The following is a 13443-nucleotide window of genomic DNA, read 5'->3' as shown; positions in this document are numbered from 1 at the left end:
GAACGAAAAAACAAAGAAGGATCAAGTAAATGTAACTGATGGAAATCATGATCCAAACTTTGTTGTTGTGGTAGAAGAAGCCAACTTAGTTGGATTTGAAGTAGGATGGTGGCTAGATATCGGAGCTACAATTCATGTAAGTAATGACAAATCTCAGTTCAAGACTTACAAAGAATGCACCGATGGAAGAGAAGTAAAAATGGGTAACAATGTTCATACCAAAGTTGTTGGAATTGGATTAGTTGAACTGAAATTCACTTCGGGAAAGAATCTGACTTTGGCAGAAGTTCTCCATGTGCCTGAAATGACCAAGAACCTGATTTCTGGGGATCGCCTTAACAAGGCAGGTTTTAAGCTTGTAATTGAGTCTGATAGCTTTATAGTATCTAAGAATAATGTATTTGTCGGAAAAGGTTACTCATGTAATGGTATATTTAAAATGAATCTAATAAATGATACTTTGCTTATACTATTGATTCTTTACCTTTATGGTATGCTAGATTAGGCCACATAAATTATAAATCCATTAAGAACATGCATAGTTTAGGAATTATTCCTAAATGTAAGTTTGATGATGTTAACAAATGTGAAATATGTGTTCAAGGTAAAATAACGTGTAAACCACATAAATCTGTTATGCGAACATCTGAATTACTTGGTCTTATACATTCCTATGTGGCTGATCTGCATAGTAAAGTTTCACGTGGAGGGAACAAGTACTTTGTGACCTTTATAGATGATTTTTCAAAATATGCTTATGTATACTTACTAAAAAGTAAAGATGAAGTTTTAAGCAAATTTCTTATTTATAAAGTAGTAGTGGAAAATCAATTAAATCGAAAAATTAAAGTCCTATGTTCTGATAGAGGAGGTGAATACCAAGTAGTAGAATTAGCAAAATTCTATGAAACTAAAGGTATAGTTCACGAGTTTACTCCACCATATTCGCCGGAATCAAACGGAGTAGTAGAAAGAAAAACAGGACTTTAGTTGAAATGGTAAATTGCATGCTTATTAGTTCTGGTTTACCTGATCAATGGTGGGGTAAAGCAATCTTAAGTACATGTTATACTCTAAATAGGATTCCTATGAAGAAGATTAACACAACTCCATATGAGTTGTGGTTCAATCAGAAACCTAATATTAGTCGTCTCAAGGTGTGGGGATGTCTCGCATATGTAAGAAAACCAAATCTAGAGATCACTAAATTAGGAAGTAAAACTTATAAATGTGTATTCATAGGTTATGCAAAAAACAGTACTGCTTATAGGTTTCTGAAGTTAGAATCCTATGATGTTATCAAATCAATTGATGCTGAATTTTTTGAAAATATATACAAGTCTTCAACTATACAAACTGAAAATAATTCTACTTCTAGTTCCTCTAAGAGAATTCATGAAGAATCTCTTGATGATACTTCTATTGAACCACAATCAGAAATAGAACCTAGAAGGAGTAAGAGACAAAGGAAAGAAAAATCTTTCGGATCTGAATTTGTGACTTATTTGCTAGAAGGTGATGTAAATAATATTACACATCAGGCTAAGCTAATGCTCAATGTTGATAGTGATCTTGTCACATATTCAGAAGCTATTTCCTCTCGAGATGCTGTACTTTGGAAAGAAGCAATCAATGATGAAATGAGATCCATTATGTCAAATCAAACATGGAAACTGGTTGATTTACCTCGTGGTTCTAAACTAATATGTTGTAAATGGATTTTCAAGAGGAAATTAAATGCAGATGGCTCTATAAATAAGTATAAAGATCGATTAGTAGCTAAAGGTTTTAAACAACGTCATGTCATAGATTATTTTGATACTTACGCTCCCGTAGCAATGATATCTTCCATCCGCTTGTTGCTATCTCTTGCTTCAACTCACAATTTAGTTGTCCATCAAATGGATGTAAAAACGACTTTTCTAAATGGTGATTTGGAGGAAGAAGTATATATGGAGCAACCCGAGGGTTTTGTTTTACCTGGACAAGAAAAGAAGGTTTGTAAACTAGTTAAGTCTCTTTATGGTTTAAAACAAGCCCCTATGCAATGGCATGAAAAGTTCAATAAAGTAATGTTGTCTAACGGTTTCAAGGTTAATGAAGTAGATAAATGTATCTATTCTACATGTAGAAATGGTACATGTACTCTTATTTGTTTGTATGTAGATGACATGCTTATTTTCGGTCCTAACTTAGAAAGTGTTAAGGAGACCAAACAATTGCTAGAGTCTAACTTCGACATGAAGGATTTAGGCGAAGCAAATGTGATCTTAGGGATTAAAATAATAAGAAAAGATGGATGCATATTGCTGAATCAATCTCATTATATTGAAAATATCCTTAAAAGATATGGTCGTATGGGTCATAAATCCGCATCAACTCCGATAGATCCTAGTATTAAGTTAAGGAAAAATACTGGTAGATCTTATGACCAACTACAATATGCAAGTGTGATTGGAAGTCTTATGTATGCTATGCACTGCACAAGACCAGATATTTCATATGCAGTTGGCATATTGTATCGATTCACTAGCAATTCAGAAAAAGAACATTGGAATGCAGTTTCAAGAATCCTAAGATACTTGAAAGGAACTATTGATTATGGATTACATTATCGTGGATTTCCCGCTGTACTTGAAGGATATAGCGATGCAAGTTGGAACAACATAGAATCGAATTCTAAATCCACAACAGGTTGGATTTTTACTTTAGGAGGTGCAACTGTTTCTTGGTGTTCTAAGAAACAAACATGCGTCTCAGATTCGACTATGTTGGCAGAATTTATTGCTTTGGCTGATGCAAGTAAAGAAGTTGAATGGCTAAGAAATTTGCTAATAGATATCCAATTTTGGGAGAAACCATCTCCAGCTGTGATGATCTATTGTGATAGTAAAGTTACTTTGTATTCGGTAGCAAACAAGACTTACAATGGTAAGCAACGACATCTCAGTATTAGACATCAGTCTCTTCGAGGATTACTTAAGCAAGGAGTAATCACCGTTGAATATGTAGAGTTGAAGAATAACCTAGCAGATCCTTTGACAAAAGGATTGGCTAGAGAGATTATTGCGAAAACATCGAACGGAATGGGATTGAGGTCTATGTAACTTCAGTTAGCTTTAATGGGAACCCTACTTATGTTTTGAAATATAAACAAAGTTCAAAGGGTACAAACAAGTTAAAGTCTAATTTAGACGAGACACTAGAGTATTAGTTCAAACCCATTCATAAAATCTCTAGTGTATATATTCTGTATGGTTGATGATGGATTTAATTCCTTAATAAGTTCTATTGAGAGAGAAAGTAACTCGTAGAATTACTTTATAAAGAACTTACCTATGTGAGTGAGAAAGTCAGGCCGTTTTCTATGAGATTTAGACCGTCTCTAAAGCACTCATGAAATTCGGAATATACGCAAGGCCATTAATGCGTTGGTATAAAAGATACACTCCTTTTTATCGGAATAGTATGAGTAATGACTCCGGTTAGTCATGATAGGGTCCTTGGTTCAAGATTCATTCACCATAGCACCTTGACAAAACTTTGAGTTGTTTGCACTAAGTGAAAGTTCAAAGTCAAAAACTACTTTCATTTATGTACGATTTCCTACGATGATGCCTTTTATGTGTGTTTGCATGAACTACGGTGGCTTGATCCCGTTAAGGGTACGTAGGCAATCAATTTTTGTGATGCAGCCGCTTCATTTTTTCTAAATCAAAATTTTGAAAAATAGGGGGGATATGTTAGATATTTTTTATTATTTTGCATGTATTTATTTTTGTTTTCCGAATGATTTGCCGCCCCGACTAGTGTTTGCAGCTGCGCAACGGGTATCGACCTGTGTCTGGGCGAATTCTCATTTGCTAAACATATTAAAAAAATTTATTCTTCTTTCTTTCTCTTGGCATCAATCAGTTATTTTCGAGTGTCTTCTTGGTTTGATCAAATAGTCACAATTTGAATCAAACGTCTCCATTGTATCCTGAGAGAGATTTTCTATCATACCCCCGTTGTGACTTTGTTGGATAGGGGAGAAACATCTCTTAAAAGATAATATTTTTTTTCGTGCCTTGGAGTTCATTAAGTATTCAGATTTCCCTACATTTTTTTCAACAAAGCAAAAGCACTAATTTTCTCAGTTTCGAAAATCAACAGCTGCGAAACCTTGCATGACTTATTAATTATCACAACACAGCATTTTTCTCTGCATCCAAGAGTTTTAGGTAAAGGCACAACCAGAGGCACTTAGAGAACTGTAAAGAATGCTACGGAACACAAATTGAACATCAAAATTTACTGCAATATGAAGAAGTTTATATATGGCTAACTCGTATCATGTCTTTGATCAGTGTAAATATGTCACATTGCTATAATGAGATGTGCAACTGTACCTATAAGATCAAAAGCTAAGGACCGACAAGAGAGAGAGAGAGAGAATTCTTAGAGATTCTCAATATCAATCACGGATAAATTTCTTACTCAAGACGTAAGTTGGGTTTCTTTTTTTTCTTTTTTTTTTATACCTGCATTTAGTTTTCGTATAGTACATCTTCTTCATGCCTTCTCGTAGGGCCGGCCTTTAAATTTTAGGTGCTCTGTGTGGCATTTTAAAATGGTGCTCTTTCATGTAATTAAAAGTACAATAAGAAAAAAAATATTCCTAATAACAAATTCCTTTTGCCTGGCCGCATAAAGGATAAATCTGCTTGGAGGCAAGCAGATGCCTTCTCCAAGCAGATTTAAGCTCTTCATCGAGAGAAAACCCATTGCATAGCAGCGAGGCCCAACTAACCCTCTTGATAGAGAGTAAGCTCTCCACGTAGTAGTGAACTCCAATCACCCTAGCATCAACTCGCAAAATTTCAATTGTCTTGCTTTCTCTGGTTTCAACGTCATATAAAATCAGTTCACCCGTTCCTTTTTTCGGTACAAATATTCCGTTCACACAGCTAATGAAAACAGGTTCAATATCTAGTTCAAAGGTGAATTTCTTACTCCATGATTCCTTCCCAACCGCGTCATTTTCCATTGTCCATACTTGATATATTTTTCTGTGCTCCACTGATGCACATCCTACCAAAGCAAAAGATTCTTTCCAATTCATAGCAAAAATTGGAAAATGATGGAAGAGCATATTTTCATGCCATCGTGCAAGGTGTAGCAGCGAAAGCTCCTTGAGTAAAAGTTTTGGCACAGGAACCACCTGCAGACAAATTCATCTGTAATTTATTTTTTCAAAGAAAAAATAAAAATTGCTTTTTGAAATTAATTACAGGTGCAATGGCAGAGACTTCCTTGCTATTTTTGGAAAAGCTATTGTTGGATGGTTGGAGATTTAGATTAAGTTTTGGGCTTTAGTCCAATTTTTTTCTTTATCTTTTGAGTCTTTTGGGGCCACAAATAATTGTTATTTTTATCGCTTTATGAATATCTTAAATTCTTGTTTGAAATATTGTCATTCTTGATATCATGATATATAGATTTATTTATGACATTACTCGTGATACTATGAATAGGTTGCATATCATTTTACGTGAATTTTTATTTGATTAATTTAAATTAAATTAAATTTTTTTGGATAGAAAAATCGTAATAATTAAACTGTATATTAATTTAATTAATATGAACAGTTGATAATTGTTAAAATTCGTTATTTTAAAATATTGAGTGGGAGAGGGTGTTTTAAATAAAAACCTACGATCTCCTTTGGTCAATCCATAAGCAAAGTAACGCGCTTGCCTCGTGCTGGTAATGCAACGAACTCCCTATGGGAGGGCCGCGTGGTTCAAGTTGCTTGATGGATTTCTTTATGATAAAATCGTCTAACTAAAATATACTTTGTGATCATCCTATAGATGGTGAAATTATTTTCAAATTTTTAGAGATTGAGACAAAGGTTGTACGCTCAAATAGAAATTATTTACAAACCTCCCATAGAGGCTCTCGTTTATAATTTTGGTGACCAAATAAACGATGCTAAGTTTAATATAGACATTTGTTGTCAGATATATTTCGTTTAGTGGGAGGATATCAGCTTGATCAGTGGACACATTGACCTTTTCCATAGAGAGGCATATTGGATCACAGGGATCAAGTCATCATTGCATTATTGTAGTTAGATGGATCTACACATGCATTCATGCATCATATGCTAAATTGTCATTCGCTGCTCAATTTTAATATGCAATAAATTGTTATTTTCCAGCAAAATGTCTCTCAACACTTTTTTCGTTATTCTAAAACAAAACCAACTTGTCGGGGATAATTATGTGGATTGGAAACGTAATTTAATGTTTGTGCTTATTGCTGAAAAACTTGATTTTGTGCTAGAAGAAGAATGTCCCGAGGAACCTACTGAGACTACAGGCAACTCCAAGAGGGTTGTGTATGATAAGTGGATCGCTGCTGACAAGATGGCTCGCTGTTATATTTTGGCATCCATATCAAACGTGTTACGGCAAAAGCTTGAAAGTCAGGAGATCTCTTATGACATACTAGAAAGCCTGAAGGGCATGTTTGGACATCAAAGTAGGAGGGCTCTCTTTGAGGCCATTCGTACCTTACAGAACATCCACATGAAACCCGAAATGCATGTGAAGGATCATAGGTTAACTATGATTGCACATTTCAACATGGCAGAGAATCTGGGTGCAACTATTGATCGGGAAACTCAAGTTGATATGGTATTGAATTCTTTATCTAATATGTTTTCATAGTTTACTGTGGACTGTCACTTGCACAAGATGAATATACCATTAACTGAGTTGATGAACGAGTTGCAAAATGTGGAAATTGGTCTTAAGGGTAAGGGTGGCCATGCTCACGCAGCAATTGCTAGCTTCTCTGGCTCCAAGCTGAAAGGCGGAATTCGAAAGAAAAGAAAAAGATCTAACAAGAAGTCAGGAAGCAACAAAAAGCCCAAATCAGATGGAACGGGAAAGGCAAGTGTTTCCACTGTGGTCGCAAAGGACACTGGAAGAAAGACTGCCCTAATGCACTAGCTAAAAAGCTGGGTGTTGGTGAGTTTTTCACTGTTGAGTCATGTTTGGTGGCTGATTCTACAAATTCCTGGGTTGTATTTTAATGGACATGTGCAAGGCATGGGTTTACAGGACATGACACATATACTCTAGGGCAAGTGGGAGATTTGTTGGGTTGTGTGCTCATATAGTATAGTTTTGCTGATATAAAAATAACAATAATAATTTTTATATTGAATAAAATTATTTTTACTTTATTTGTTGCATTTATTTATTGAGCATGCGAAATTAAAGTGCCTGTGATCACTTGTGATAATATGAGTTGGGTATTTGCGTTGAGAAGTACAGTGAGACACAACTTATATTTTGATCATAAATAATTTGTTCACAATCAATGTATAAGGGTTGACACCTTATATTGGAAGGTTGTAGTGTTGACCAATTCACTATTCAGATTTGTGATTTGTCCTTACCACAGAAATAGTTAAAGGTGACACTAGTACACTTAGAGTATATTGAACGGACCACTTGTTGAATTTAATTCTGTAAGCATGATCGTGTGGAGAATTAAATTCCACTTGACCGCTATGTATTTCATCTGAATCCTTTAACAGGATTATGTATATCTTTTCGCGACTTTAATTGTTCTTCGATTCATCAATGGGTGATATCAATTTGATTGGTCAAATATCTCGATGAGTTGGGAATTTGAGAATGAGTGGAGTAGAGAACATGAATTCATGTCGAGAACCGTCATCCTGGAAAATGGGTAGAGTGACTACTTAAGTATTTTCTATTGAACGGTTAAAATCTGAGCTCAGTGTTTAGCGACAGCTAAATTTCAACATTTGTAATTTGTTCACAGGACCACTGAAGAAAATGAAACTTAAGTTAGTGAGAATAATTAGAGAGGCAAAACGGTCATTTTTGCTCGTACCTAATTATCGGATCTCGGACGGGGATAAAATACATATACGGCAGGTCAGAGAAAAGTATTACAGATTTATTTGCTTCTGTGATCATATATATTTCGAGAGTTCAGTGTTTTGCCTTTAGTGGAAAAAGCAATGACTAATAATTAGATTGGGTGGTCTAGGTTCAACTAGACATGATCTAATTATTGGAGCTTGAAAAATATATGTCCGATCAGGTTCCTGTGGTAGCTTCATAAAGTATTGTAATTTAATTACGGTAATTATAATAGTTTTGGGCTTAATTGTAATTACAATAAAGTTTTGTACTTGGTTGTAATTACTATGAAAGTTATAAACTTAATTGTAATTGTAATTGTAATTGAAGTTCTAGGACTACACATGCAATTATATGTAAACTAATTAGAATTAGACTTAAATTAGAACTCCTATTTGAGTTTTAATTAGAACTCTTGTTTGAATGTGGAATTATAATTGTACTAGAATTTTATCGTCTTTTTCTCTATAAATAGAGACTAGATGCATAGAAAAATACTACAACATTCATAATTCCATAAGATTCAAATTTGTAGAGAGAAAAAGAGAGAAAATATATTATTTTCTTGTTGTCCAAGATTCAAGAATTAGTTTCTAGATTAATTGAAAGAAGGTGCCAACACGCCCGTGTAGTATTTTCGTTAGAGAATACCATAGAAGGCTTGAAGGTAAAAAGCACCAATATTCTTGCAATTAAAGAAGACGGAAGTTCGCAGATCAGAGTTAATTAAAGGTTGATCATTGAACTTAGGTAAAAGATTCGAATCCTTTAATTTTGTTATGACATACACGTGAACATCTAGACGATCTTGCTTATTGAAGTAAAGAAAATTTTAATTTCTGATTAATTCTGCTTCTGCATTCCAACAGTTGATCCCCACAATGAACTGAAAGGAGGACTTCACCAATTTCTACGCTTGCGCAAGTTCCCTGTGGCTTACAGAAAGCCCCCTCATGCCTGTTCGGAGTCTACCGCTCCAACCAGGATTAAAAGGGTGGAAAGAATCATTTCCAAAAAATTTAGCCCAGTATAATGTTGCAGGCAATACCTGCAGTTTCTAGTGTCTAACTCGACACATTTTCTTACTCCCGGCTAACCAAATGCACATAGAAGTGGAGTTCATTTGTTCCAAAATCATGAATTCTGATTTTGGGATCAGGTACACCGCAATAGAAACAGGACTTTGGATAAGGCTTGCCCTTGATTTGGTGACAACACATTGCTGGACCTGAGAATAGCTAGTCGAGTTCCAAAACGGAAATAATAATGTGATGAAGATTTTGTTTGCATATCATCTTTAGCGCCTGTATAGTGTGTAATCGAGGATTTTTTCCATGTCATATTGTCAATAATCCAAGTAATATTGTAGGTACAGTACGTGAGCTCAAACAAAACAAGTTGGGTGACCAGCAACATTTGTAACGACCGCGAATAAAATATGGTAACAAATTACATCATCCCACTTCAAGAAGGAATGTAATTTTCTGAAAGAAAATCATAGCAACCAAGAAAATTTTCATTTTAAACATGTTATAATTATATTATTTCACTTGAACAGATAGCACTACATTTTATTTTATTTTTTGGGTGGGAGGTGTGTTGGGTGCGGGGGATGGCTTCTGCTTAACCACGTGGTGAGAATAATTTTTTTTTTTTTTTATAGAGAATCAATAAATATTTCGAATTGGACTCGCTCGCTTAAGTCGCCTTTAGGATGTAATATCAATGTAATAACTTCGCCAAAATCTCGATATTCAAAATATTGGAAAATATATCGAGTTCAGCAAACCCCTAGAACTTGTATATTAGTACAATGCACCTCTTGAAAAGTATCTAGACTATGAAATGATAGTACGATTACACTACATGTATACAGAGTCGGTCCTGTGATTGATGGGCCCTGAGGCGAAGTGTGTAAATTAGGCCCTCCCAATAAAAAATAATTACAAAATATCTCAATCTTCACACTGTTACACTTTCCAATACAATTACAATGTGCGCATGTGCAATTGTTCATCCCACAATAACCAATCATATAAGCCGACAAGGCTTCAAACATTTCTTATCTCTTCAATAGCAAGTTAGGGCAAGCCATTGCTTACCTGAGAAGTGGAATTTTGACGATAATTGTGGATTACACCCTTGAGAATGATCGTCACAACTCATGAGCTTGAAACAAAAATTTATATAAAATTATATATGATGTCTAAGATTTCCAAGACTAAGATCTAGTGATAAGGGAATTAAGAATATTTAAGAGCAGCAAACCTTCAATATTTGTGATTTGTCACCTCTCACTTTCTTTTTGCTCATTATATTCTTGAACCAAACTCTAGAGCCCATGAATCATGATCAATGCTTAATATAGCTCATTGGAATACTTTTTCAACCTCAGCAGAAGCCTTGTTTTGAAGTACTTTTTGCTTCTTCAGTTCTTCTCAAGCATCTCGAGAGTCTACACAAAGTCAATGAATGATTAATACTTTGGAAAAATCATAACCCAGGAGAACCTAAGGTCAATGCACAAAGGAACTAGAAAGTATTTGAAATTGATTCATGCCATTCAAATTTTGCATTTGGCTGTAGAAAATGCAGTTAGCTCTTGGGGATTCAAACAATAAAGAAAGACTATAGTGCAGAAAGTAAAAGATAACTTTCATAATTAACAAAAAAAGCTGCAAGTTGTGACCAAATTTCGGCCAAAAGATGGTTAGTTCATAGATTTAGGCACATATTATATTAGACTATCAGTTCAAATAATATTGAGCAAATCCATGTACAGTTATAATAAAAGCGAGACAATAGATATATATATATATTTTTTTTTTTTTTATCTATGGCAATAAACAAATGATAGAATTTGCTGTTTGCATACGGCATACCCATGTAACCCATCCAAATGCAAAAGGAAGTTTAGATTAGAAATGACCCTAAGAAGCCAAGTCAAAAGTCCAGAGCAGAAGAGTTGAAGAAGAGCTATTCGAACGACTTCTCAAAGATTTTGGGAACCGGTGGTCAGAGGAGGCGAGTCAGGTGACTGGCGAGGAATAGGCTGTTACAGGCACAGAAGGCCGGAGGCGAGTGGCCACTGACTTGAGGAAGACGACACTGAGGCAAGTGGTGACGACTATGGACTGATGAGCATAGAGCACGTCGAGAAGATTTTGGGAATTTTTTATTTTGGGAATTTTGGATTTTGATTGAATTTCAGATTTTGGGAATTTTTGGTTAAATGAATTGGATATTGGATATGTAAATAAATTGGGTTGGGTAAATAGATTTGAAAGGTAAATGGATTGTGGGCTTGTTGGATAATTGGTTTTGGCTCTTTGGGCTGGCTAACCTTGTTCTTAAGAGGGAAAAAAATTATTGGGCCGAAATTAGACCCTTTTGGTCGGTTGGATAGTTAGATTTAGCTCTGGGCCAATTGACCTTGTTCTTAAGAGGAGGGAAAAAAAAGTTTATTGGGCCAAAGTTAGGCCCCCTACGGTCTTGAGCTGAGGATTGGCCCTGCATATACATAATAGGTTTATATAATTATTTACACACACATAATGTGGTGAGATATGACTGTCAAAAGAATTTCAACAAAATAAAACTCTTTTTGACACCTTATCTGTATGTAAACTTTTATTTTATAACTACTTATGTACAAGTAGCATTACTCCTTTTTTTCTTTTGATGATGGGGGACCCCACAGCCGCTATCCTTCGGGTGTGCACTGGGTAAACTCTCGAACTGAAGCAATAGCTTGCAAACCACGTCAGCTAGGTAAACTGTACTAGGCAAGCCCTGTACGATAAGCTCGACCATGAAAGTGTTTGTAGGGGGAATCGAATTCATGACCAAAGGCCTCCGTGCTCACCTACTTCACCAACTCGGCCACCCCTTGATGGCCAAGTAGCATTACTCTTGACCATATGCTGAATGGAGTTACTAATGAGCTTATTTATGGATTAGTGATCACTTTTCATGAAATGCCCCCTGGGTTTCTTTTCCAATATTCAATTAAAGTTCAATCCTAACAATCATAGAGCGTGTTTGAACAGTGCTTATAAATGGTTTATATTATAAAATAGATAAAATTGAGTGATGGATAATTGGATAGTACTTATTGCTCCTTCAAAATATGTGAATAAAAAGTGAATGCCTATAAACATGAGCCTAAGATAAGCTTACTCTAATTTTATATTGCATTTTACTACTACTAAAATGTCCAAATTGGATTTACTCTTACTCTTGTTTATCATTTAGACAATCTATCATTAAAATGGAAACATGGATTTAAAATTTAAAATACAGTCACCCATAGCATTAGTGCTTCTTGGTTAACACAGGCTTAAGGATTGATCTTTGCATAGTACCAAATTGATTCATTATGGTTGCAACAACAAATCAAACAATTCGGAGTTAAAAGAGAGGAGAAATAAGAGTGTAAGGGAACAGAAAGGAGAGAGAATAGAGAAGAATGGAGTAGAGAATTGAAGAAAGAGAAATAGAAGAGTAGGAGAAAGTGCAGGGAGAAAATTAGTTTAATCAATACATCAAAAGTTGTCCAATGAATTGGCCTAATTTTAAGCAATAATACAATGAGGAAATAAAACTTAAATTGTCTCAAAATATATCAGTACAATAAGGAAATATAAGTACATATAAACATGGAAAGTCTTTAATTAAATATCTTTAGAATCTCTATCACCTGCCTTCGTTAATTTGAACTTGAAATTTTGGTTGATATACGAGTGATCAGGATACGCTTTTTTGACATTTAACTTGATAAATTGATCTTTGTAATGTGATAAATTTAGATGATTGTAGGCTTCCTACCATTCAATGCAAAGCCAGAAAATGGAGTACCTATAATTTATGAGAAATTATTCAATGAGCACCAGTGTTCATCTTATTCTAAGCACTGATCATGTGCTATATTAATTCATTGGTAGATAAAGATTGTGAATTCCAACATTTGAATTAAGCTTTTTATTCACCAATAAATTAATATGACATATTAATGGTGTTTAATATATGATGAACACCAATACTCATTAGATTATTCTATATAACAAGTTTAACCATAAAAGGCATCGGAAATTCTCCTTCTCTTCCTCTCCCTTGCCCATTCACCCTCTTGAGTGTGCGAATGGATGCACATGTGTAATCAAAATACAACTTGACTCTAATTTGTAAACATTTATAACATAAGAAAATATTGTGGATTATGATTTTGGTTATGAAAAAGTTATAGTAACATCACTGTAACTATTGCACTTATAAATTACGTGGCATATGCATGATAGAAGGAGTCCCACATTGGACAACTTGGCATCAATTATTTAATTGAATTGTATCTATTGAATCAAGTAAGTGAAAATTACAGGAACCAAGTGTTTTCAAGATCTCAATTCATAATTAAGAGTTACAAGTATGTTTTTTTCTTTTCTTTTTTTCAAAAATCAGATATAAATAATAATATAATAAAACTAATTAACATACC

The 13443-nt window shown here is 34.5% G+C and overlaps 1 protein-coding gene across 1 annotated transcript; it reads right to left on the bottom strand.

Annotated features, from left to right (window-relative positions):
- Positions 1-4660: 4660 nt before the first annotated feature.
- LOC111373698 lies at positions 4661-10454 on the bottom strand. Its single transcript, XM_022996275.1, has 2 exons — positions 10218-10454; positions 4661-5203 (listed from the first exon to the last, which is right to left on the bottom strand). Exons 1-2 carry the CDS (start codon positions 10290-10292, stop codon positions 4661-4663), a joined length of 618 nt encoding a protein of 205 aa, XP_022852043.1. The 5' UTR covers positions 10293-10454.
- Positions 10455-13443: the final 2989 nt, after the last annotated feature.

This window comes from Olea europaea, unplaced genomic scaffold, assembly GCF_002742605.1.
Source record: "Olea europaea var. sylvestris unplaced genomic scaffold, O_europaea_v1 scaffold1154, whole genome shotgun sequence".
In the NCBI taxonomy this organism is placed as follows: domain Eukaryota; kingdom Viridiplantae; phylum Streptophyta; class Magnoliopsida; order Lamiales; family Oleaceae; genus Olea; species Olea europaea.
Note: the sequence above shows the minus strand (reverse complement) of the source record. Positions and strands in the feature narration are given on the sequence as shown.

Bases quoted from the DNA above. Each gene is read 5' to 3' on its own strand.
- LOC111373698 (XM_022996275.1), bottom strand. From the start codon at position 10,292: ATGGGCTCTAGAGTTTGGTTCAAGAATATAATGAGCAAAAAGAAAGTG. The intron at 5,204-10,217 runs GTTTGCTGCTCT...ATTTGTCTGCAG, and splicing joins ACAAATCACAAATATTGAAG to GTGGTTCCTGTGCCAAAACT.